The 26,285-nt window shown below is 45.9% G+C and overlaps 1 protein-coding gene across 1 annotated transcript in view; it reads left to right on the top strand.

The window, feature by feature from the left end:
* Positions 1-24,275, top strand: part of SPON1 (spondin 1) — a 243,942-nt gene extending 219,667 nt beyond the window's left edge. The window contains exons 7-16 of the mRNA XM_033119673.1: positions 915-979; positions 10,212-10,413; positions 11,445-11,585; positions 12,486-12,561; positions 13,572-13,754; positions 19,026-19,196; positions 19,280-19,447; positions 20,267-20,431; positions 21,446-21,709; positions 23,279-24,275. Of these exons, the coding sequence (XP_032975564.1) occupies positions 915-979; positions 10,212-10,413; positions 11,445-11,585; positions 12,486-12,561; positions 13,572-13,754; positions 19,026-19,196; positions 19,280-19,447; positions 20,267-20,431; positions 21,446-21,709; positions 23,279-23,442 (1,599 nt within the window). The 3' untranslated portion in view covers positions 23,443-24,275. The remainder of the gene's footprint in view (positions 1-914; positions 980-10,211; positions 10,414-11,444; positions 11,586-12,485; positions 12,562-13,571; positions 13,755-19,025; positions 19,197-19,279; positions 19,448-20,266; positions 20,432-21,445; positions 21,710-23,278) is intronic.
* The last annotated feature ends 2,010 nt before the right edge of the window (positions 24,276-26,285 follow it).

The raw sequence follows: 26,285 nt of genomic DNA, 5'->3' as shown, positions 1-26,285 counted from the left end.
TTCCATGCATCGTGGACGGTGGTGTCTGAGCCCTGCTGGGCTGAGGTCAGGGGGAGGGGAAATGGATCCAGGACCAGCTGAATCCCCTCTGGGCAATGTCCCCAGCCAAAGCCCAATTTGGACCAATTTGGAGCCTTGAAAAGAGTATGATACCCCACACCCCAATGTGTAATTCAAAATAGGAACCCAAATAAACCTCAAAGTTTGGCAAGAGCAACAAAGTTCTGGTTTTTCCCCCCACAATGATGACTTCATGCTTTCCTTCAAAATGTTAATTGTCAAATTCTTCCTCAAAAAAATTATTCTCGGTCCCCACATGTTAAGGGTGCTCTACACTCGGTCTAAAGCAAAATAGAGCAGAATACCATGAGTGGCACAGGGGAGTGGGCCCCAGCTTCGTTCTGGCCTCCACATCCAAGGGAGTCTGACCTGTGCCGGGGTCTCAACAGCACAAGAGACCTCGGAGCTGACAGTCATCGGGTTAGATGTTGGGTTCATTGCAGCTCCTGTTGGAGTGTGGCCTGGAATAGCCCCAGTTGGTGCCTGGACACAGAGCACACCACCTGCCTCCTCCATGCTGGACACAGATGGAAGTCTGGACATCCAGGCAGAATCCAAGTCAGAGCCTGGCTCCAGTGTGGAAGGGACAGGCTGAGCTGGAAACCAGTGGTGTGGCTCCATGGACCCACTGATGTCCAGCACACACCAGGCACACTGGACACTCAGCCCCACCTTTTGGGATTGCCGAGACTCTAAGGGTCCCCTACCCTGGGGTGTGATGGCTCCCACACCTGGGCAGGTAGAGCCTCAATCGCAGGTAAGTGAGTAGGGCTGGACAGTGTCACCATGTCAAAGCCCCCTTGTTCCCATGAGCCCTGCTTTCCTCACTGAATATCTGTGGTCCTCTTTTGCAGAGTGATGAGGTCCTCACGGTCATCAAAGCCAAAGCTCAGTGGCCAGCCTGGCAGCCTCTCAATGTGTAAGTACCAACCAACAGGCCCTGCCCCTGCCCTGCCCTGTGCTAGCCTTGTATTTGGAGGCTCCCACCTAATGCCACCGCATGGCATTGAGGTCATTAAAGTCAGCAATACCTCGTAGATGGACAAACAGGGGAGGGGCACCGCTCACGTGTGGAGTATCCCAGGTGCTCCATCTTCTCGGGAATGCAGGCTTGGTCTCTGCTTCTCCCTGATGGCTCTAACTAACACTGCAGAGGGCCCAACTCAGGCATAACAATTCACCAGTATGTGTTTCCTCATGCTCTCAGCCACAACAAGCTGAACATACATTCGCCCTTCCGAGCACAGAGGTGTACTCACTCTAAGCATGTCTGCCTCATGGAAAGCCAGGTTTATCCCAGGTTCCATTCTCAGTCCCCAGGTCTTTTCTGTCCACTCTATTTCTGGGAGATTTCATCCTCCCATGCATTTCATCCTCCCAGGGATTTGCTGATGGCTCCCAAAACTACCACTCCCCCAGGCAGGTATGTCGGTGGGTAGATAGATAAATCTATCCATCCATCAATCTCTTGGACACTTCCCTCTGTGTATGGCCCACATGGACCTGGAACTTATCGTATCCAATATGGAACTCATCACTAAGTCCTGTCGACTCTTCCTTCTTGGTATCTCATAAATCAGTCCTCACCTGGCAGTTCTCCTGCCAGTAGTTCAAGCCACCATCTTTTCTCACCTGGACTATTTTCATTCTTTCCTCTTCTGTGGTCTTCCCCATCTGATCCTTCATCCACACTGTTACCAGAGTGATCGTCTCAGAACCCAGATCTGATTCCCTGCCTCAGAACCTCTCCGTTACCTCCCTGAGTCTCCAGGATCAAGTCTGCACTCGCCAGTTTCCCTTGTGAGGCCACAGTGGGCAGAGCGCACTTCAGCCCGTGCCTCGTTTGCCCCAGGGCTCGTGTCTTGCTGCTCCCTACTCTGCACCGCACTCTGGCCACCCGATAGCCCATGACGTTCTTTGAACAAGTCTCGATTTCACTTATCTTTTATGGATGCAAGGCCTAGAGCAGACTTAGTTCCCAGTCAACCACAAGAAAATGGTTTATGAAGAGTGGCTTGATGAGCCCCTCGGTGGAGCCGTTGGCGTCCATTCACGATGGCATTGATGACAATGGCAACAACACAGGAATGTGTGAGACTCTGCTCAGGGGGAGGAAAGGCGAGCTCAAAGTGATGGGAAGGGAAGTACAGGACGTTCCAAAGGAAGACTCCACAGGATGGGGCGGCAGGAGCCCAGGGAGGAGGAGCGCTGACACATGGCCAGCTGGGAGCAGGGAAGCAGTTGCCAGGCACCTGGTGCCGCCTGGTTAACCATTCAGCAAATCAATGGCTCATTCCCCTACTACGTGCCAGCCTTATACACAGTCCCTGCCTTTTGGAATGCTCAGCAGGACGGAAACAGACTATAGACAGAGTTCTGCCACTCCAGGACTGTCCTTTGCACAAGTCCAAGTGGCATCGTATGTACAGGATATACACAACATAACATCATCACGGTGGCGTTGGACACTCCACGGGGACAAGTGTGATGATGAGAATAGGAGTGGCTCTGGGAGCCCAGACATAGAGCACAGCCCAGCGTAGGGCTGGAGGAAGGTCATGAAGTCTCTGTGCAGGAGGCACCATGGCACTGAGTCTGGAAGGATAGTCCTTGCTCTGGAGTGGCCCAGGCGTGGGTGGAGCTGCGAGCCTGAGTGGAGGCCTCAGGAGAGCAAGAGAGGACAAGGGCAGCTGACCCAGGGAAGCCCAGCTGGTGCATGGAGGCTTTTCCTTGCTCGTTGTGATCTCCAAGCCTTGCTCTGCATCTCCTCTGAGGAAGCTGAGACCAGAGCACAGTTAAGCCTTGAACACACGGGTGTCAGGGTTACTGACCCCCCGCACAGCTGAAAAATCTATGTATAACTTTTGACTCCCCCAAAACTGAACTAATAGTCTAGTGTTGACCAGTTACTAGACTGTTAATAGACAGTCTAGTATCACATATTTGTATGCTTTATGTATTATACACTATATTCTTACTGTAAAGTAAGCTAGAAAAAAAAGAAAACATTATTAAGAAAATCATAAGGAAGAGGAAATACATTTGCGGGACTATGTATTTGTTGAGAAGATTCCACATATAAGTGGACCCATGCAGTTCAAACCTATGTTTTTCAAGTGCAGACTGTAGTTGAAAATTTACCCCACCTCGGAAGTGCCTTTCCTTCCAAAGAGACGCCACAGAGGTACAGCCTGCTATCCCAGGCTCTCCTGGTGGGGGAGCATTTGCCTGTGTCATGCCAGCCCACCAAAAAACACGGATGTGAATTTACAAAGGCCCTCAGCCCTCACTGCATAATTAACATCAATTTACAAAAAGTCCACTCTGAAGCCAGTTTGCTCAGGCTCTCTCTTCAGCTTCTCCCAGTTCCCAGGCTCTCAGAACCCATATGTGAAGAATCCCTCACCTTTGGTCCTCTAAGCAGGCAGGGGCTCAAGGCCAGGTAGGGGTGGGGGACCCCTGGGCCACAGAGTTTATGGGTGCTTATTTTTATACCACCAGGCAACCTTTATATCAGTGTTACCTTAAGGAGTTTGGGTTTAGAAAGATGTAATAGAAAGCAACGTACTTCAGAAAGGAGAGAGGAAGAGGAGAGGAAAGGAAGGAAGCAGAGAAAAATCCTTTCACCTTGAGCACTTACTCTGTGCCAGATACCCTATGAGGCACTTACTCTTACGTTCCTTATCCCACGTAATCCTCACACTAACCCCATTAAGAACCACCAGGGGGACCATGATCCTCACTTTACAGGTGGGGAGACTGAGGCTCAGAGGGTGTATGACAGGTCCAGCCTCAACATCCAGCTCCATCGATGGAGGAACTGGAATTCCACCCATAACCAGCTGACTCCAATGCCTACACTTTTCACTACAACAAGGTCCTTCCAATTAAGTAACGATGCTTTCATTGTCCATTTTTAATCAATCAAGTCATGTACATCTGCCAATCAGACCTGACCAACACGAAATTAGCAGCGTTCCCATACCAAATTGTCTGACTCTCACCCCAAAACAAAACAAACTCTTGACTTTTACTTACCCTGTGTCCTTCTATTAAGCGTGACCAAAACATTTAATTGCCTCAACAAACATTTATCAGGGCTCTCCAAAGGAAAAGTGCTGTGAAAGGTGCTTAGGGATCTAGTGATGAGAAGAGCCGAGTTTCTCATGGAGCTTACAGTTTAGTGGGGGAGAGACCTTAACCAGCTGATGACAAATGTGATGTGTCTATGAAATAAAGACATGACGTGCCATGAGAGTGTATAATTGGGATCTTAACCCAGCCTAGGGGTCAGAGAAAGCTTCCTTGAGGAAATGGGAATTGAACTAAGAGTTAAGGAATCCATAGGAGTTAACTAGGTAAAGAAGCAAAGCAGGGGGAGAACATTCTAGAAAATCTAGAGACAGCATCATGTGCAAAGGCCCTGAGGAGGGAGCAGAGTAGCAGGTCATGGTATAACTATATCCAGAAATCAAAGCTGAGTTTGACGTGGGCCCATGAAACATTAGGGCTTTTGATTTTTACATTAAGAGTAATGGGAAATAATTGAAGGAAAGCACTGAAGCAGGATGACAACATGATCAGACTCGGATGAAAACAACAATAACAACACTCTGGCTCCACTATGACAAGGATAAGAGTAGATGCGGTGAGACCAGTGAAGAGGCTATTGCGGAGGTCCAGGGGAGAATCAGTAGTGACTTTGATTAGGATGGTGGTGGTGGTGGTGGTGGTGGTGGCGATGGACAGGTGCAGAGCGAAGTATGAACCGAAAGTGAGGTTGTGGAGTCAGTGAGTACAGACAACTCTTCTGTGAAATTTGCTGTGAAAGAAGAGACTGGGCAGTAGCTCCAAGGGGATGAAAGAGTCAGTGGATCTTTCTTTTATTTTTTTCTTCTTTAAGATGGGAGAGACTTTCTGAAAAATTGAAAAAAATATTTGGGGACACCTTCCCACCCTTCACCCATCCCTCAGACTTCCTAAGTCCCCAGTGGAGCAAAATTACTTGATGGCACACACTTAGACCTGCCAAACATCCAAACCCTCTCCACTCAGTGCTACCAGCATGTGACGGGAAAGCTATTTTCCTTTGATATTCCCCTTTCCCCCTTCCCTCTTCCAAATCTCATTAGGAAGTCAAATTAGGAAGACTCTATGTAGCCAAGTGTTGTTTTGCAGACACAGCCCTGGCCCTCCTCACTGAGCCTGCTCGATTGAGGTTAATGGGATTCCAGCTTCCCTCGGGCCAGTGGAAAGCCAGGGTGACCTACTTTGTGAGGTCCTGCCTGTGGAAACTGACTTGTTTTTCAATGATCTTCATCTTTATCCACAGGACCACTTCTCAAAGGACAGCCATGAATGAACAAATTAGCTGCTGACTTGTTTAGCTCAATAAATCAAGCTGTGGCTCCAAGAGCCCAGAGCGCAGGTAGAAACTGGAAAGACAGATTCTGAACAAATCCTACATCCTTCATTAGTTCCTCTGGCAGCTGAGTAAAAAATGCCCAGGTTTCCTGCAAATCAATTCTGAGTTTCTGCCACCCCATTCCTCCGGTTTAGTCTGAATGCTAGGAATCACTGGAACTTTTAAAAAGAATTTGTGTTCCCTTTCTTATCATGGGTCCTGTAAGGACTGTAGGACCCGTAAGGATTCCCAACCACTCTGTGTCATTAACATTTGATTAGACAACCATCTGTGTTTTCGAGACAGATGAGTGGCAGGTGAACTGGAGACAGGGTCACCCTCTCCAGAAATCCTGCCTCTGGAGTTTCTGCGTCCCATAATCACCTAAGCCATGGTTCAGAGGTATCTTTCTTCCAAATCAAGGCTGAAGGTACAGGGCCCTCCCTTCCTACCGTAGCTCTTGCCCAGGTCCATCGATGTCCTCAGGATTGTAAAGGAAGACTGGCCTTAGTCTAGAGGACCTAATCGGCCATATGGGGCCCTATGGACCCGGAACCTTAGATGCCTTCAGCTTATAAACAGTTTTCCGAGTCAGGAAACCTCACTGAATCCTTCCTCCATCGACACAGGACTTCATCCAAGTGCATGACTCGAGCGCCCTCTCGTGGCCAAATTGAGTTTCTGCAACCTCGGACGCTCCTGGGGATTACTGAGGGACAGAACTCAGTATTATGAGTGACCTGAGTCACCAGTGACTTGAGTCTCACCCTAACCTGAGTTTCACTGGTATGGACCTGTAATTTAGGACGCGACAGTAAATCTCTAGAAGGACCATAAAAATCTTTTATTGCATCTTTTGTGGTGCTTTTGGAAGTGCTGTTGAGAAAGAAACTAACATTTACCAAACCCTATTATGTGTGATGATAAGCAATTTCCTCACAAAATACCGGGAGGTAGGAATGATGATGATCCCACTTTGCAGACGTAGTAAATGCAAAGAGAGATGGAGTCAAAGCCCCTGTGACATAGCTAATAAGTAGCTGAACCAAGATTCAAATCTATCTTTCTCTTCCTGTATCCTTTGTTTTCCCTATACACCATGCTGCCTCTCTGAATGTAAAAAGATGAAACATCTCTCCATGTCTTCTCTTGGTTTTCATTTTTTCTGGTGTGAATTGTCTGTTCATAACTTTCCTTTATCTATTGGGATTGTGATAGTTTTTCTTACAAATTTAGCATGTTCCTCTGTATATGCTATAGATATTAACATTTGTCATTCACACTAGAGGGAGACCTTTTTGCCTACATGTCATTTTCTCTCACATTCAATACTTGTTGTTTTTATTATACACGTTTTTAGTCGATGTCTAATTCAATTAGTTACCTTTCTGATTGCTTTTATTGTTTCAAAGTTGAGAGAATTAACCTTTCTTTAACAGATCACTAAGCTTAACTTTTTTCGTATAATCTGGTTGTTTTCTATGTAACTCTGGATTTCTTTCTTTTTTTTCTTTTTCTTTTTTCTTTTTTTTTCTTTTTTTTTTTTTTTTTTTTGGTGTACGATATTAGATGCGAAGCCCACATTTTTAAATTGCAATTAAGTTAGCCCAACCCCACTTGTTGCACAATCTTTTCTTTCCCTTGAATTTTGTATAAATCCTTATCTCAAGTTTCTGGGATTTCCAGTCTATGCCACTAATTTATATTTCTTTTTTTATCCTGAGTATCACATCATTTTAATTATCATGCTTTATAATATATTCTGTTATAGGGTATGGCCAGGTCAACTCTATTTGCTAGAAAATTGATTGAAATTTAAATCCCAGATAGATAAATGAAACCAAATTAACACAATACCATACATGAGAAAATGTGGATATAAGAAATCATGAATAAGAATTTTTATTATGGTTTGGATAAATTAAAGAACTCCAGTCCTATCTAGCACTTTCTAAAGCAAATTCACACATATTCTTATCCATTTCATTATTTTAAATAGCATTTTTATTAGAGAAGTAATAAATACTTTGAGATGATTTTTAAATTTCATTTGAAGGTCAAAGGAAGTACAAGAGCTGATATTCATTTCCTAGATTAATTCATTTATTTCAACAAATATTTGAGGAGAGCCTCTGCACGCCAACTTCTAAGCCAGGCACTGGGATATAGCTGTGGACAAAAAAAAATGGTTCCTACTCTACAAGCACCTAGCAGGGTCGGTGGAAATTAAATAAGACACTCCAAGGAAAGAGTAAATTCAACATGCTAACAGGCAATTTGAGGAGAAGTCAGGAAGAACTTCCTCCAGGATATACTATGTAAGCTGGAGGCCAGGGGGTGCATTTTCCAGTCAAAAGTACCGGAAAATAGCAAGGAGAAACGGATGTTAGAAAATTGCTCCCAGGCTCTTATACATTCAAATTCACCATATTACCCATCCTGAGGTGAGGTATTCTGTATGGGGATTGGTTACTGCAAATTTTCTACCTCTTGAAATGCGTACCAAAGTCTGGAGAATACCTCACCTGGGTTACAGATTTGGCCAAAATACATTTGCAGAGAATGATCTGCCTAAGGCCTTGTAAAACACGAGGTTCTCAGATGCTTACATCCATCAGCTGGGCAGTGTATCAGGAGCGGGTATCGGGAGGAGGTTGGCTTGTTTTCTCCTGCTCTGGATTCCGGAGCAGAGCTGTTTTTGTCCCCTTAGGATGTCATGGTAAATAGTGTCACCCATGGGGTACAGGATATGAACGACTAATCAGACCCAAAGCCACACGCTCAGGGAGATGGGAAAATAATAGGTGTAGTGGTTGGTCTCTATGGCAATGGAAAAGGAAGCCTGTTCTCCAAGGCACTGCTGGACTTCAGGAGCCACGGAGGGTGGGGCGTAAAGCAGTCCCGCCCAGAGGCCAGTGCTCTCTGTCTGGCACTTAATGGAAGGCAGGCCCCAGACCATGTCCTGTTAGTCCCTAGGTGAGCAATGCCGCAGCTCCTCAGACTGTAATTCTTCTAGAAGCCAGGTCTTTAAAGTGGCTGCTGAAACCACTGACCTACATGCCAGAAAACACACACATTGGGAAAGGATAATGGAAATAGAAATCATAGTTCAGGTGTCAGGCACTGGGCTAAGTACTATATGCACGTTCTCTCACTGAGCACTCGTAATAACCCTCTGCAGTAGACATCTGGGGATCCCCATTTTATAGATTTGGACACTGAGGCACATAAATGTTTGGCCATTTGTCCAAGGATACACAGCAATAACAGGTGGTGCCAGGATGCACACCCAGGCTTCCTTCCCTCTCTCTCTGCTCATTATTTGATCTCATCTAGCCTGCCAGAGCCCAAGGAGTCCAGTTCCACAGGGCTTAACCAGGGCTGAAGTCACTGCTTTCTGGGGACAGGTGAGGGCAGCCAAAAGCAGCTGGTCCCAACAGAGGGACACAGGGACACCTAAACAGCTGAGGTGGACCAGCTGCCAGCTGAACTGAACAGACGAGTTGATCCCCAGCCAAGGATTCCCCACGATTAGCAGCCTGGGGGTGCAGGGTCAGGCAGAGCTGCCTTCAGTCCTCGGCTCCTACGATCTCTAAGAACATCTATACACTATTTTCTTCTCTACAAAATAAAAAAATACTTGTAATTCTAACCCTACAGGATTGTCATGGGAGTGGGGAAATGACAACGAGGGTCTGCCACCAAGTGTTGGCTGTGTGACTGTAACTCTCCAACCACCACCACTGATCTCCTACAGCCCTGGCCACTCCGAAGACCTCTTAGCAACACGAGGAGACAGGCTGAAAAACTCTTGTAGCTCAGGGGTTATCAGCCAAAGGTCTCTGGCTCTGTAGCTGGGGCCCTGCTCGCCAATTGGAGGAAATGGCTGTGAGCCAGGTGCCAGGGCTGGGCCTTGCTGTAAGTGGCCTCTTGAGGGCAATGGAGGCAGCAGGAGGGGGAGACGCCCCATCTGATGGCACAATGTAGATCTCAGTAGAGTGAAAAGGAGGTACGGGGGAAGATTTAGAAATTGATGATGAAAAGAACACTGACTTTGAATGAATACGGGTTGTGGTCTCAGTTCTGCCACTTTACTTGTGACTTTGGAGAAGTTACATAATGCATCTGAGCCTCAGTTTCCTCGTGCATAAATTGGACTCAGTCATCCTTATCCCAGGTCTGTTCTGAGGATTCAGTAAGAATGTATAAGAGGTTTGGGGCACTGTTAGCCAGTTTTTATTTGTAAAGTTCACCTCACATCCATCACAGCACATATAGCACAAAGTATTTATTCATTCATTTATTCAGAAATATTTACTGAGCACCTACTGCATACCAGGCACTGTCACAGGCACCTGAAATAAAGTCATGGACAAGAAAGACGAAAGCCCTGCTTTCCCAGAGCTTCTAGTCCAGTGAGAGGTAACAGTCAATAAATAGCTAAACAGATAAATAAGAAAATACAAAAGAACAGTAAGTGCTGTGGACACATTAAAAGGGGAGAAGGAAAAAAAAAAGGGGGGAGAAGGTGGTAGCATATGGTTCCCTCCATGTGAGGCCAATGGATGGACTCAGGGGAGAGAAGCCTGTGAACCAGTCGTGGCCAAAGGCAGAGATCAGTAGGAGACTGAGAACCTGCCTTCCTTCTGTGCCGCCGCTCGTCCGTTAGCCATGACCTGGCCAGATGTCCCTCAGAGTGTGCACCCCTGGCGCCCCTAGTGTAATGGTCTCTGTGTGTGGTTTCCAGGAGAGCAGCACCCTCGGCTGAATTTTCCGTGGACAGGACGCGCCATTTAATGTCCTTCCTGACTATGATGGGCCCCAGCCCCGACTGGAACGTGGGCCTGTCTGCGGAGGACCTGTGCACCAAGGAATGTGGCTGGGTACAGAAGGTGGTGCAAGACCTGATTCCCTGGGATGCTGGCACTGACAGTGGGGTGACCTACGAGGTAGGTGTGTGACGCCTGAAGTGGTGGGTGACAAACCTTGCCCAGCACTTCACCTGGCCCAGCCCTGTTCTAGGGGTCCTGGACAAAGAGTTGAACCTCGCCCAGGCTCTGTCCTAGATGAACTCACAGTGAAGTAGGGGAGGCCAGTATGGTCTCATCATCACACGCTCACATACAGTGTGATTTGGACTCTGGAAAGTGTCCGTGCAGCTGGCCAGGAGAGCATGGAGAGGGAATCTGCTAAAGAGCAGCTCATAGGTAAGCAAGGGAAGATCAGGTAAAAGGTAAATGCCTGGAGGAGAGAGAGAGAAAGAATGAATGGGGAGCAGCAGGGCAATGATGTACATCAGGCTGGGCCATATTCCAAAGGTCTCTGGACAGCCAGGCTAAGGAGTTTGCAATCTCTCCTGAATGTCAATATTTCTCAGATGTGGTCAGCACACCAGCTGCATCAAAATCTGGAACCACCAGAAAAACAATGGTAGAATAATCTAGAACAGACAATGGTAAACTATGGTTTGTAGGACAAATCTGACCTACCTCCTGATTTGTAAGTCAAACTTCCAAACCCAGCCTCACATATTTGATTACATATGTCTGGGGCTGCTTTGTCACTATAACAGCTGAGTTGAGTCATTGCAACAGATACATTTTGGCCCACAAGGCCTAAAATATTTACCATCTGACCCTGTGCAGACAAAAGTTTGCTAACGCCTAGTAGAGTAGGAAGAGCTCTGGATTCAGGCCAACCTGGCTCAGCCATTTCCTAGGTGGGACGATCTCTCTGAAACTTGGCTCCTTCATCTGGGCGTAACCCTACCTTGTATGTGAAAGAATCTGAAAATTACAGACCTACACATTTCCATGCACAACACATGGCATGAATAGAATTCCATAATATAAACAGTAGTTATACTAGTTAAATTCCTATCAAGGTTTCTGTTCTGATCATATTACAATCAAATTGCGTTTGTGGTTTTTAACCAGTTGTATTTCCCACTCTCTGTGTCTGTGTTTTTTCCTTACTGCAGTCACCCAACAAGCCCACAATTCCCCAGGAGAAAATCCGGCCCCTGACCAGTCTGGACCATCCGCAGAGTCCTTTTTACGATCCAGAGGGCGGGTCCATCACTCAAGTAGCCAGAGTTGTCATCGAGAGAATCGCCCGGAAGGTACTGAGTTACAGCTCACTCTGGCACAGACCTTTCCTTCTAAGGGTGCAGGGAAACTGTACCCCTTTCTGCTCTAGAATCATGGAGTTCCTGGCATATTCCAGGATATAGAATTCCTGGGCCTTCCAAGGTTTCTAGTATGCAAATTATCCATAAGATGTAAATGAGCAAAATGAACATAGTAGTAGGGTTTGATGCTCAACTGAATGATTTGATCCAGGCAAATGGGTTTCATCATGCGTTCCATAATCGATTACTAATGTCTGCCACGGGTCAGGAACTGAAAAGCTGCGACTTTCTTGCCATTTCTTTTTCAGTCAGATTGTCAATGTTGGCCCAGAACTCCACCATGGCCTAGGACTTGTATTCAGGGTGGGAATTAGATTTTACATCTTCCCTCATCTTTCCCCAACACATTCCATTTTTTATTAAATTTACTGGGGTGCCATTGGTTAATAAAATTATATAGGTTTCAAGTGTACAATTCTATAATACATCATCTGTATATTGCATTGTGTGTTCACCACCCAAAGTCAGATTTCCTCCCATCACCATATATTTGACCCCCTTTATCCTTTTCTACCTCCGCCCCTCCCCCTTGTACCTCTGGTAACCATTAAGCTGTTGTCTGTGTCTATGAGTCTTTGTCTTGTTTGCTTGTTGCTTTCAGTTTTTATCCCACCTATGAATGAAATCATGTGGTTCTCCACTTTTTCTGTCTGACTTATTTCGCTTAGCATGATAATCTCAAGATCCATCCACGTTGTCACAAATGGCAGTATTTCATAAAGAAGATGTGGTACATGTATACAATGGAATATTACTCAGCCATAAGAAGAGATGAAATACCACACATACCATTCTTGAATGTGAGCCCTCCACGTGAAATTCCTTTTGCAGGGGGAACAATGCAATATTGTACCTGACAACGTGGATGATATTGTAGCAGACCTGGCTCCAGAAGAGAAAGATGAAGGTACGTCAGTGGCAACATAAATTGGCACAATCTTTTGGGAAAGCAATTTGCTAACATGTTTTAAAAACCACAAATATCAGATATATGATATCCTTGGACTTGGTGATCCCATCGTTGAGGAATTGTGCTTGCAACATAATCCAAACAAGGTCGAGGCTAGGCACACAGTATCAGGGGATTGGTGAAGGAATGAGCCTGGAATATGTGTTCAGCAGTATTGGGCCTTTAAAATGATCATGTGAACGGAATTTGCATGGGCGTCACTGTACTCACATCCCACTCTGCTGTGATTCTCACACTCACCTGTGAGGCAGCGGTGGGTATGTCTCTTCCTCCAGCAAGGAAAGTGAAGCCCAGATCCCAGAATCGGGAGGGAGTAGCAGAGCCATAGCTTCAGCTCAAGTTTTCTCACGGCCTCTGGAGCCAGACAACCTGGGCTCTCGCTTTGTGAGAAGTTCATCTTTCTACCATGATTTCCTCAACTGTAAAATGGGGATGATAACAGAACCTGCCTGATAGAGAGTTGTTGGAAGGATCAAATGGGATAGAACATGAAAGATTCTTAGAATGATGTTGGCGCATAATAAGTGCTCAGTGAATATTGGCTGCCCTTATTCTTATCATGAGACCTGTGTATGGCATCACTGGAAGATGAAGCAGCAGGACAAAAAAACCTGTGCTTCCCCACGTTGCCTACGATATGCCCTCACCTGTGTGGAAACGATGTCTGCCACAGTGGGACTGGAAACGAAAAGACATTCATATGTTGAGGGGAAGGGATAGTAAGAGAATCTCTCCTTCTGATTAGGTTATTTAGATATTTACTAGTGGAATGCCAAAATATAAATTTTAAGGGAAGGGACGGGTTGCTTCCATCCCAGGAGTACCAGGCTCATGGAAGCTGGTCAGGCAGCAGGGATTTTCTTGTTCCTAAATGAGCCTGTCTGGGGAGAGGGACAGTCCCAGCTGCGACAGGCTCCCAAGGAAAACGTGTCCCATACTCTTCCCAGATGACACCCCTGAAACCTGCATCTACTCCAACTGGTCCCCGTGGTCCGCCTGCAGCTCCTCCACCTGCGACAAAGGCAAGAGGATGCGGCAGCGCATGCTGAAGGCACAGCTGGACCTCAGTGTCCCCTGCCCTGACACCCAGGACTTCCAACCCTGCATGGGCCCAGGCTGCAGTGATGAAGGTGAGGCGACAGCCCGGGCCAGCGAGAGACTGGCAGGAGCTCAGGAAGGGAGGGTCTGACCGGCGATGCCGGCCTCTCAGACCTGGTCAGGCAGCTTCCCTAGGGGGCCCCAGGGCCCTGACTGTAGCTGTCAGTGGGGTCCACCCAGGTTGGACCCAACAGTGTCTCAAAGACTCTGAACACAGATCATGTCTTACGACATCAAAATGATTCTTGAAATTGACTGACTACCCTCCCTCTTTCCCCAGCCATGGAAGAAAACACACAAGTTAATGAAGAGCTAGCAAACATCTTTTGGCAAATCACAGATAACGAGCAGCCTGCTACTGGGCCTTAGCTCCAATCTCTTTTTAAGAATCAGGTAAACAGGTTAGGCAAGATTGAATCTACCGTGTTTCCCCGAAAATAAGACCTCGCCGGACAATCAGCTCTAACGTGCCTTTGGAGCAAAATTAATATAAGACCCGGTCTTATCTTACTATATGATGGGGTCTTATATAATATAATAATGTAATATAACATAATACCGGTTCTTATATTAATTTTTGCTCTAAAAGACTCGTTAGAGCTGATTGTCTGGCTAGGTCTTATTTTCAGGGAAACACGGTAGAACCATTGCCCTGATTCTGTCATTTATGGACCCTCATGTATGTCCTGCGTCAGCCTGAATCAGAGCACTCACTGCCTGTGTCAGGCCCTTGGGGCTGATTGCAGGAATTCTCAGACTGTCGCTCTGTAACTGCTCAAAGGTCAGGCTTGAACTACGAGCTTGCACCACCTGTGTCATGATGGCTCAAGCGTCAAGATGGCACTAAGATGGCTGCTGTGCAAAGGTCAGCTGTCTAACTTTCCAGGGTATGATTCCTCTCTTCGTCTGGACAGATCTATACTCTGTACTCTGTGGCCTTCTGTCTCAGTGGAGCAGTGAGGCAATAGAAAGAGATATATAGGCTGAGCAGGTTTATGGCAGGAAGAAAGCCACTCCCAACCTGAGGATAACTGAGGAAAGCTTACCCACCTTTCCAGGTCATTCAGTCTCTGGCAGGTCATTCAGTCTCTGGCTCTTCTTGGGGGACAGTCTTCAACACCTCTCCTGGCTGCACACCCACAGTGATTTATTGTTAACTGAGCCCATGACAGGACGCTTCAGAGGGGAGTGAATCCTGCCAGAGACAGGCCATTCCTACAAACAGGCATGGAGGAAGTTGTGACAGGCCTGGAAACATTGGAGGTGCCGTCTTTTGGGGGGGCTGTGGGCTGTCTGACTGAGGTCTGCAGTGGGAGTCAAGGTCTTTAACTGCCCCCTCCACAGGGGACAGTCCTTCGTCACACCAGTTCAGGGGGCTCCCACGTGGTAATGACAGTTCTAAAACATGTTGGGCTGTGCCTGCTCTCTTTTATTTCCAATTTTTTTATTGCAGTACACAACATCAAATTTACCATCTTACCCATTTTTAAGTGTACACTTCAGTGGTATTAAGTAAACCCACATTGTTGTGTAACCACCACCACTGTCCATCTCCAGAACTCTTCCCATCTTGCAAAACTGAAACTCTGTACCCATTAAATAATAACGGTCCATTCCCCGTTCTCTCAGGCCCTGGCAACCACCATTCTTCTTTCTGTCTCTGAATTTGACTACTCTTGGGACCTCATATGAGTGTGATCATACAGCATTTGTCTTTATGTGACCAGCGTATTTCACTTAGTCTAATGTCCTCAAGGTTCACCTATGTTGTAGCATGTGTCAGAATTTACCTCCTTTTTAAGGCTGAGTGATACTCCATTATATGTATATATTACATTTTCTTTATTTATTCATCTGTCGATGGACACTTGGGTTGCTTTCACATTTTAACTACTCTGAATAATGATGCTATGGACATTGGTGTACAAATATCTTTGGGACTCTGATTTCAATTCCTTTGGGTATATATCCACAAGCGGAATTGCTGGATCCTATGGTAATACAATTTTTAATTTTTTGAGGAATCGCCATACTGTTTTCCACAGCACCTGTACTATTGGACATTCCCACCAATTGTGCACAGGGTTTTGATTTCTCCATATCCTCACCAACACTTGTTATTTTCTGTTTTTATTGGAAAGTAGCCATCCTAATGGGTGTGCAGTGGTATCTCATTGGGTTTTGATAGCATTTCCCCAATGATTAGTGATGTTGAGCATCTTTTCATGTGTTTACTGGCCGTTCATATATGTTGTTTGGAGCAAAGTCCATTCAAGTCCTTTGCCCAATTTTAATCAGATTGTTTAGTCTTTTGTTGTTGACTTTTAAGAGTTCTCTGTGTTCTAGATATAAATCCCTTATCAGATATATGATTTGCAAATATTTTTCCCATTCCATAAATTGCCTTTTCACTATTGATAGTGTCCTGTGATGCACAAAAGCTTACTTTGCATAAAATACAATTTGTCCACTTTTTCTGTGATTGTCTGGGCCTTTGGAGTCATATCCATGAAATCATTGCCAAATTCAATGTCATGAAGCTTTTGCCCTGTTTTCTTCTAAGAGTTTTATGGTTTTAACTCTTACATTTAGGTCTTTGATCCATTTCAAGTTAATTTTTGTATATGGTGTTAGGTAAGGATCCAACATAATTCTTTTGTATGTGGATATCCAAATTTCCCAACACCATTTGTTGAAAAGACTGTCCTTTCTCTATTGAGTGGTCTTGGCACCCTTGTCAAAAATCATTTGACACAAATGTGAGGGTTTATTTCCAAGCTTTCTATTCTATCCCTTTGGTCTATATGCCAGTACCACACTGTTTTGATTACTGTAGCTTTGTGGTAAATTTTGAAACCAGAAAGTATGAGTCTTCCAACTTTGTTCTTCTCTTTCAAGATTATTTTAGTTATTCGTGGGCCCTTTAGAGTTCACATGAATTTTAGGATACAGTTTTCTATTTCTGCAAATGGGCCTGCTTTTTGTACCTGGGGTCCATGCTCCCCAGAAGCTACCCCACCCAAAGCCAAATAGAATTTTCTTGTGCCCACATCACGTTTCCTTCTGCACTTGATTATTTGGGGTAGCATTTAGAATATGAAGGAAGCAGACACTCCATTTGGCCATTCAGATGGAAATATATGACAACATAAGTGTACATGTTATTGTGGCCACCACATCTTAGAGTTTCTTCCTAATTATCTGAGACAGCCCCTTTATCCCTGGCCTGGTCATCTCTCCCTCACTTCCAGGGCATCACTAGAAGGATCTTTTGCAAACAAAGACCTGATCATATCACTCCCTAGCGGGAAAACCTGTGGCTCCCTGTTGCTCATGTGCAAACTCCTCCGCCTAATTTTCTGGCAAAAGAATCCTGAACTAGGGTGGAAGCGCAGTGACAGAGAGCACCCTGACACTCATTCAACACAATGTTATACTGCAATACTGAGAGACACACTGTCAGGAAAGGCGCCTGAGGACATCGTCTGAGGGAGACTTGAAGAGCAGAACCTCTTGAATCCAACCTCTTCCTCTCAGAAGACACTCAGGTTGGTGGGGAGGGTATTCTGCCTGCCCAGGGTAAAGTCTTCCCCGATTATGGGAAGCCTGAATTGGGGCTTGTCAAGCCCTATCCCCACAATCATATTACACTGGAACATAATTATCTTATTTGGTTGTACATGTACTTGTAGTTAGCTTTGTCCCTGGGTCTAACATGTGGGTTCCAGCTATGATTTCTTGCTGCACTACCAGCACTGTCTAGCTACACTGTCCATACATTAAATAACAGTGTGTCAGCATCACACATGTACAAGTAATAGCCTGTGGCCATGTGCAGGCAGGCCTCATACTCTGACTCTGATTGTCCTTTCTAGCTTCACCTCCCAATACACATATACAGGTGGTTTTGCCTTCACCTGAAATGCCAATATTCGTTACCCAACAGGTGCACTCAGACGTGCCCTCTTGTGTGAAATCTTCCCTAGAATTCCCAGGAGCGAGATTTTCCCTTCTTCTGAGCTTCCCAATTCCCTGGGCTTATGTCTGTTACCATATTTTCAATACCTGGAATTGTCAGTCTCTCTCTCTCCCCCTCTCTGTCTCTGGAGTAGAACAAGAGCCATATCTTACAGCTCTTTCTAACCTCAGAGCATACCACTAAGCCCCCAGTTAATCTTTATTGATATGAATAGATGGATAGTGGATGAATGACTTCACTTTCCTCTTCTTTTTTAAGAACTAAGCTCACGCACACACACGCACGCACACACACACACACACACACCCTGTGCTCCCACCAGGAGCAGCACCCCACCACCACCTTTGAAACAGGACCCAGCCATGCTGAGAGGTTTGATTCTCTTTTTCACCATGGCCTGTGCTAGCACCCACTGATGGCAGCAAAGCCATACACAATCCAAGACATCTACAAAGAAGGCTGGCTATATTGCCTTCCTCACTCTTCCTCTATGTCCCCCTTGCCTGACACACACAGACATTCTCTCCCCACTCCCCACCCCACCATTGGCTCCCCTTTAGCAGCGGGGGTCTTCTCAGCTGAGGCATTGAGATGCCTGTGGCCACTTAGTATAATCTGCTCTCTGGGCACGAATCAGCCCTGTGTCCTCAGGTCCCTATGTCCCAAGGCCAGTCCCACTTTCTACCCGCAGGAACGCAATTCTCTCATCTATTTTTCTAGACCGGGAATTGGCAGTTTTAGACAATAACTAAAGTCTCAGGTTCCTGTGATCAAAAGAGCTTACACAGTATCCCAGAATATATATAATTACTTTCCACTGCTGTCCAGTGGAATTTTCCATCCTAATGGAAATGTTCTACATCTGTACTGTCCAATATGGTAGCCACTGGCCACACATGGCTAACCAGCACTTAAAATGTGGTTAGTGAGCGAGGAGGTGAGTTTTAAATTTTACTAGACCATACGAATGGATTAGGACTTATCTTAAATTTCATGTAGATTAAGTTATGTCTTATCCCACATATATTATATATATAAAACATCCATTTATCTATCCAAGCTTCTCTCACATGTATTGTCACGGGATAAGGAGTATTCCTGAGTGCCCCACGCACCTAGAAAAAGACATTTCATTCCCTCTTCGAAAAATTCCTGGTTTAAAGATTTACACCTTTTATGTTCTCTTCCATCCTCAACTGCCTAACTTCCCTTGAAAACCAGCTTCTTGATTCCTGCGCTTGAGGAGTTGGGGCGCGCGGGTCGTGTGCGGCGCGCCCCCTGGCGCGCGGCGCTCGAGCTGCAGCGTCCGCTCCGTGTGTTGCAGAGGGCTCCACATGCACCATGTCCGAGTGGATCACCTGGTCGCCCTGCAGCATCTCCTGCGGCACAGGCATGCGGTCCCGAGAAAGGTACGTGAAGCAGTTCCCGGAGGACGGTTCCGTGTGCACGCTGCCCACCGAGGAGACGGAGAAGTGCACGGTCAACGAGGAGTGCTGTGAGTGGAGGCACCGAGCGGGCGGGGCGGGCGCGGGGCTCCCAAGGCTGCCCGTGCCACTCCAATGGCCCGGGACTCCCCAGCTCCCAACAGCTGCCTGATGACGGAGTGGGGCGAGTGGGACGAGTGCAGCGCCACCTGCGGGATGGGCATGAAGAAGCGGCACCGCATGGTCAAGATGAGCCCGGTCGATGGCTCCATGTGCAAGTCCGAGACATCTCAGACAGAGAAGTGCATGATGCCCGAGTGCCGTGAGTCGGCGTGGGAGGTGGGGACGGGGACGGTTTGCGGGACCACAGCATCCCCTACTCCAACCACCAAGGTCCGGAGGCTGGGCAGGTACAGGGGAAAATAGGGTCCACGGTGCTTTCGGGCACAGCTAGGAGCAAGATGAGTGCCATCTGTGTGTAGACATCAACCAGACCCAGACAGAATGGCCTCCTTCGAGGGACTGAATAGAATTCATCTGCAGCGGTGTGTTATAGGGCCCCAGGGTATTTGTTGTGGGGGTAATAATACATTTAGGCGGATGTGCATTCCCCAGGTCATCCTGTGCCCCCCCACTCTTGTTTTACATTGGACTTGTGGGCCCCACAAAGCATTACAACCTCTGCTCGATGTACAAATGCACATAGGCCCACACATCAGTACACATATGTACACATGCACACAGCACATACGAGTACACATTCTAGGGGTTTCAGCACCCGTTTCCAAAAATGCGAACATTGAGCCTGTCTTTCAGTGCATGGTTCTTGGCACGTGTGGGATGTTTCTGTCTAGACCCTACTCAGACCCTCAGTGATGTTCCAAGTGGGACTTGTGTATTCATAGTACTGAACCACATCTGATGTCATGACACGGCCAGCAGTGGGGCCAGGGGTGGTGCAGGAGAGTGACAAGAGCAGTAGTCTGCTAAGCCACTTGCCCCATGGGATTCAGCTGGGGTATCTGAATCCATCGGTCAGTTTCACTTCACTCCAGGGGCCAGAGTGTGGGACAGAGGGTGAGGGGTACAAGATCAAGCAAAGGGGGCCTGTTGTCAGCGGCACACCTGTCTTTCGGCCTAGACACCATCCCATGCTTGCTGTCTCCGTGGTCTGAGTGGAGTGACTGCAGCGTGACCTGTGGGAAGGGCATGCGGACCCGCCAACGGATGCTCAAGTCTCTGGCTGAACTCGGGGACTGCAACGAGGAGCTGGAGCAGGTGGAAAAGTGCATGCTGCCTGAATGCCGTAAGTCCTGGAGCTCCTGCAGGAGCTTGTCCCCCTAGTAACCAGACCTGTGTGGGGATCACACTGCTTGCTAGCTGGTAGAGTCCAGCTGTTTGCTGGGGAGAAAGTGTATGGGTTTGGACCTCTGTTAGCAACGTTATTTAAACTCTCAGTCAGTCTCATTAATAATGAGGATCCCTCTACTGTCTACAAAACACACCAACTTGCTATGAAGTCTAAACGGGAGACTTAGATGAAAAACTCTTAGCATGGGCTCAGTAAACCTTAAGTCTTTCCCTCCCCCCCCAACTAGGGGCTGTCTGACCAATGGATTTTCCAAGCTTTTTAATTTTCTTCCTGCTCCCTGTGACCATTTTATTTACACATGACCAAAGGGTGGACATTAAGTCAGAGACACTTGTTCCCCTGCAGCCTTGGTAAGACCAGCCGGCGGGAAAACAAGCCAAGCTCTCAAAACCTCACTGCCCACCCCCGTCTCCTCCAGAATCTGTGATCCGCTCTGTGTATTTCATGGGTACTAATCTCCAAGGGGAGGAGAGGCTGTTTTTCTGGCTAGTCTTCCAAGAGAGCTTCTCTTTCAGGTGGTGGAAAGTCAGACACACTTGTTGTGATCTGTTTTTTGGCTTTCTCTGAAATGCACTTGTAGTATTTCATGCTCCCTCTCTCTTAATACTCAGGCTGCTTGCCCAGATTCAGATCTATTCTGGAAGCTCACAGAGCAAGGCGAGAGGCTCTGAACACATTTTCAAAGTACCCCAATGCCTTCTTGAGTCATAGAGAGGCCACAGAATGTGAGTTAGGACCTGGGCACCAATCCTGCCTCTACTGATCACCAAGCAGGTGGGCTAGATGAAGTCAGTCTGCCTCTAGGAGCCTCAAGTCCTTCTGTAAAATGGGATAACCGCACCTGCTTTGCATTTCTCATAGGCTTGTGTTGAGATGTTCAAAGGAGAGTGTCAGTGATCATCCCTTGTTTCAGACATGATACACTCATGCCCATCTGTGTCTTGCCAGCCATTGACTGTGAGCTCACCGAGTGGTCCCAGTGGTCAGAATGTAACAAGTCATGCGGGAAAGGCCACATGATTCGAACCCGGGTGATCCAAATGGAGCCTCAGTTTGGAGGTGCACCCTGTCCAGAGACTGTGCAGCGAAAAAAGTGCCGCATCCGGAAATGCTTCCGAAATTCATCCATCCAGAAGCTGCGATGGAGAGAGGACCGAGAGAGCCGGAGGAGTGAGCAGCTGAGAGAAGAGCCTGATGGGGAGCAGTTCCCAGGTGCTGCTCCCAAGTGTGAGGAGTTCAGGGAGATGTCAAAGGGGGGGAAATCAGAGTGGGTCTTGAAGAACTTGTAGGAGTTTGCTGGTTAGAGAAGGGCATCCCAGGCAGCAGGAATGGTCATTGCAAAAGCAGAAATACCAAAGAGCATGGTATGTGTGAGCAATAAATGGGATACAGATGGTGCAGAATACAGGTTGGAGAGGAACCAGACCAGAGGTCTAGTGGCCTGCTGAGGATTTGAGACTTGGTTCTGTGGGTGCCGATTTTAAGCAAGAATATGACTTTCGCAGATGTGTTGAGTGGTTTGGAAGTGGCAAAGATGTACAGAAGCCAGTTATTTAAAAAAAGAAATCCCCAACTGGGGCTTCACTGCTGAATAAGCTGATCCAAGCCAAGCAGTATCATCAACTAAACGATGGAACAGTAAGTTGGGAAGATACATGATTCAGTCTTGGCTACAGGGCAGTGGATGGTCTTTCCTGCACAAGGTGCCCATATAAACAGGAAGGTTGATGGTAATGTTGAGTTTGACTATTTTTAAAGGCATAGATCAAGTTACCCCTTCTCTCTTCCTTAAGACATGCTACCTCCATCTAGGGCAATGAGAGAAATGCAGATACGAGGAGCTACCTGACAGTTCAGGCTTTCCGTTAGGGAGCCGGCCCTTTCTAGCATTATCAAAATGTTGTCTGTTGCACATGGTCGTCAGTCAGCCAGTCAACAAACATTCATTAAGCCCAACTGTGTGCAGGCAGGCACTCCAGCATGGTCTTCTCCATGAAACTTAATACGGAATGATCATAAACATGACTGGCTCTACAAAGGAATCACATATACAATGCCAAGGAAACATTTTTAAAAAGATCTAACATCTGGGGAAGTTTTCTTTGGTAAGGGCATGTTTTGTAGGAAAAATAATAAATTCGACTTGAGTTTACTTAGTATTTGGGAGGCTAAGGACTTGGGGAGCAAAGCATAAAAGAGGTGGTTAATTGCAACTTGAATGGTTGCTGCGTTAACAAGCCACCCCCAAACAGTAGCTTTTTAAAACAGTCATTTATTAACAGAATTCTGTGGTTCGGTGACTTGGGTGGCTCAGCTGGATGAGACTTCTGAGGTCTAGCTTAGGCTCATCCAGTGGTTACTGTCGGCTGATGGCTCAAGTAGGGCTGGAAGTTCTAGCCCGGCCTTACCTGCATTTCTGGGGCCTCTCCCCACATCTTTCCAACACTCTAGCCAGACTGCCCTACATCGTGGTGGGAAGGTCCCCAGCAGCCTTTTTCAGACATGTTTACTCATCTCCTACTGGCCAAAGCAAATCATAGATAATCAAGCCCAGATTCAAGAGGTGGAGAAATAGATCTGCCCTTTCATGGGAAGAGCCGCAAAGTATTTATGGCCACTTTTTGCAGTTTTTCACCTATGAGCTAACCGTCCACAATAAGGGAACTATTATTTCATTCAACAACTCGTTACGTACAAGAGCAGAGCAGCCCAGACAACTAGGTTTGACAGTTGTTCTGTCCCCAATGTCTGGGGCCTAACCAGGCCTTCTCATGCTTGCAGGCTGTCGAATGCGCCCGTGGACAGCCTGGTCGGAATGCACCAACCTGTGCGGAGGCGGGATTCAGGAACGCTACATGACTGTAAAGAAGAGGTTCAAAAGCTCCCAGTTTACCAGCTGCAAAGACAAGAAGGAGATCAGAGCATGCAATGTCCACCCTTGTTAGCAAGGGTCCACGTTTTCCAGGGCTGCACTCTAGATTCCAGAGTCACCAATGGCTGGATCGTTTGTTTGCTTGTTTGTTTAAGGCAATTTAAATCGTGTACACTAGTTTTCATTTCTGCGGTGTGTTCTGCCCAGTAGTCTGTGGATGCCGGGTACATCCTTTCTGTATACCTGTCGGTGGGCACAGGCTGAGCAGGGCTCCCTCATCCACAGCCGGCCCTCCTCCAGCAGACATGAGTCGTGTCAGCTACCCTGTACCAAACGGAAATGTGTTCTTCTGGGGCATCCACCTGGGCAGAACCGAGACCCTGGCCTCCTCCACAGGGAGAGGCAACTGTATCTGGAAATGACTGTGCCTCCATCCCAAGGCGCAGCAGGAAAAATCCCCCATCAGACAGAGAGCAGATTCCCTCCTTCTCATCTTTGGCCTGCTCTCTCTTGCAGGAAGCTATTGGTTGCCCATCTCTTTTCACTTAGTGGAGCTTTAGGTCCCTTTGCTGAGCCTCCTCAGTCATCAATAGTTCTTGGGGGAAAATAGCTGGTAGACCTGAAGAGGAGCATTGATATTGGGTGGCTTTTTTCTTTCACTGAGAAGTTCTGAATACATTTATCTCACCTCCTAATATTGGTTCCTGATACCCCAAAGGAAATGATGGCTGCTATTTGAATGTAAGGTTGCCAGTTCTTACACTTGACCCAAAGGGTAACTAAATCTAGAAAAGATTTTTCCCTTGTTTTTTTGTTTGCTACAATGCTCCTGAGAAGTCAGCCTCATGAACCTTCTAGATCCTTACTAGAACCAAGGCCAAGCAGCAAAACTGGCCTCGCCAGCAGTCCCAAACGAGTTTTTAAGAGTTTCCGACACACATCTAGACTTCTACATTTTCAAACCACTTCTAACAAGAAAACTTTTAGTAATGCAAACATTTTGCAGCCCACCAAGCCATTCCTTCAACAGAAATATTATTTCTGTACTTTAAAGGGTTTTTTAGTCATGAAATTCTCTACGTAGAAAGAAAAAGTGTTGCAAACACCAAGAACGATAGAAATCTAGGGGAAAAAAATATTACAGAATCAAGCTGGGCAAGAAAATCTGGTGGGAAGTCAAACCTGTATCAGCTCTCCTCTCAGCGCTGGTCCTCCGACACCCATGGGGAGGGCCCTGGTCTTCCATCCACTTCCAAGCACTACAGCACACCAAATTCAGGGAGGCTGACTACCAAGGATAAGTGTCAAAGGCCATTTTACTGAATTGAGTCCATCTACAGTTGTTATTCATTTATTGTCAAAATTGTTTCATTTCTGTTGCAGGTCTTTTTCATTATGCTCAACCCAAATATGTATCATGGATGAGATACATAAAATGCTTCAAATACACTATTTTAAGACTTTGCATTAAACACATCGGGGTATTTCCAAACACAACATATATATATATATACTATAGCCCTGAATCTGTATTTTCTTTAACACGAGACTGTTCAATAAAAAAGTCATTTGGGTCTGTCTTTTGTGTTTTTAAACTAGTTAAATGGGCAGAAGGTTGGGTCAGTTATTGGTGCATAGTTATCATCCACCTCAATTATATTTAGCAAAGGATATGGTTTTTGCTCCCTCGTTCTGGAGGGGCCGTTATTACCACATCCCTGAGTTTCTGGAGCTTTGAGTTATTTCCAACATTCCTGTTGTAACTCAAATTTTAAGTGCTCTCTCCTCCCTCAAGGGAACATAATATAAAGAAATAAGCGGTCTAATTTTCTACTTGGGCAAGAAAGTCTTGATACAGAATCTGCCCAAAAACTTTTGCAATGTTACTCTTAGCTATCTAGAGGCGTACTTACTTACTCTCAACCCATGAAAATCAAAGTTCCTTAGGATGGTTGATTCCTAAGTAACTCTACGGACAAGCCACTCTAGTGTCTCATATTGTTGTTTGGTCCCTATTGGATACATTTTTAGTCCTAATTTTGGAGAGTCAAAACCAGGTAACTGGTCAATGGCTGAGAATGGGTAACATTTTCTTGTTACATAGGTATTATTTGTTTGCAAGGAGGAATTTATATGGAGCATCAAATCTCTTACCAAAGTCTTGTGTTATTAGGTGATTTATAGTTTTTCTGGCTAACGAATCATTTTGGAAATAAAGACTTTTTACTACAAAAATGAAATCTGTTTGGACTTCCACTTGAGATAGTAAATAGATCATAAGGCACCCAGTAAAAATTGCCATATAAAGAACAGTTGTAATTGTTGTATATATTTAGTCAATGCCAAAAAAGCTATAATCCAGTTAATAGCCACATTTTAAGATTACAATAAATTCAGAGATATATCCCCTAACCAGACATTGGGTCACTCACCTGTCATCTTGCCAATGCATTATTTGAAGGAAATCTGTTGTAGTAAATAAAAATAAAGCCTGGGCTTCTTCGGACCCAAAATTGAAAAAACAAAGGTTTTGTGCTGTTTTTAACTTGAACTTTTGTATTAAACATGTTTTAGGCATACTCAAAGTCTTGTACTTCTTCCAGGAAGTAAGCGTACATTACACATTCTCACATGACTATAATTTTCCAGAAACTTAAAATCCATGGCTAAAATTTCAATACACAAAAATTGTCCATGTCAAATTATTTGTGACCTTACAAATAGCCCACATTTTTCACGCAATAGTTTAAAACAGTTAAATATTAAAGTGTACCGGGATTATACGGTCAGTCCCTTTTCCCCCAGAGTTAAATATTTATATGCTAAAGAAATAGATACTATTGTCCAAACAAGACTAAACATAAATGTTCAATCCCTAATTATAATACAGACTCAAGGAAGACACAGACATTCCAC

This window comes from Rhinolophus ferrumequinum, chromosome 11 (assembly GCF_004115265.2).
Source record: "Rhinolophus ferrumequinum isolate MPI-CBG mRhiFer1 chromosome 11, mRhiFer1_v1.p, whole genome shotgun sequence".
Lineage (NCBI taxonomy): Eukaryota > Metazoa > Chordata > Mammalia > Chiroptera > Rhinolophidae > Rhinolophus > Rhinolophus ferrumequinum.
The sequence above is the reverse complement of the archived record's forward strand: the minus strand, read 5'-3'. Positions and strand labels throughout refer to the sequence as shown.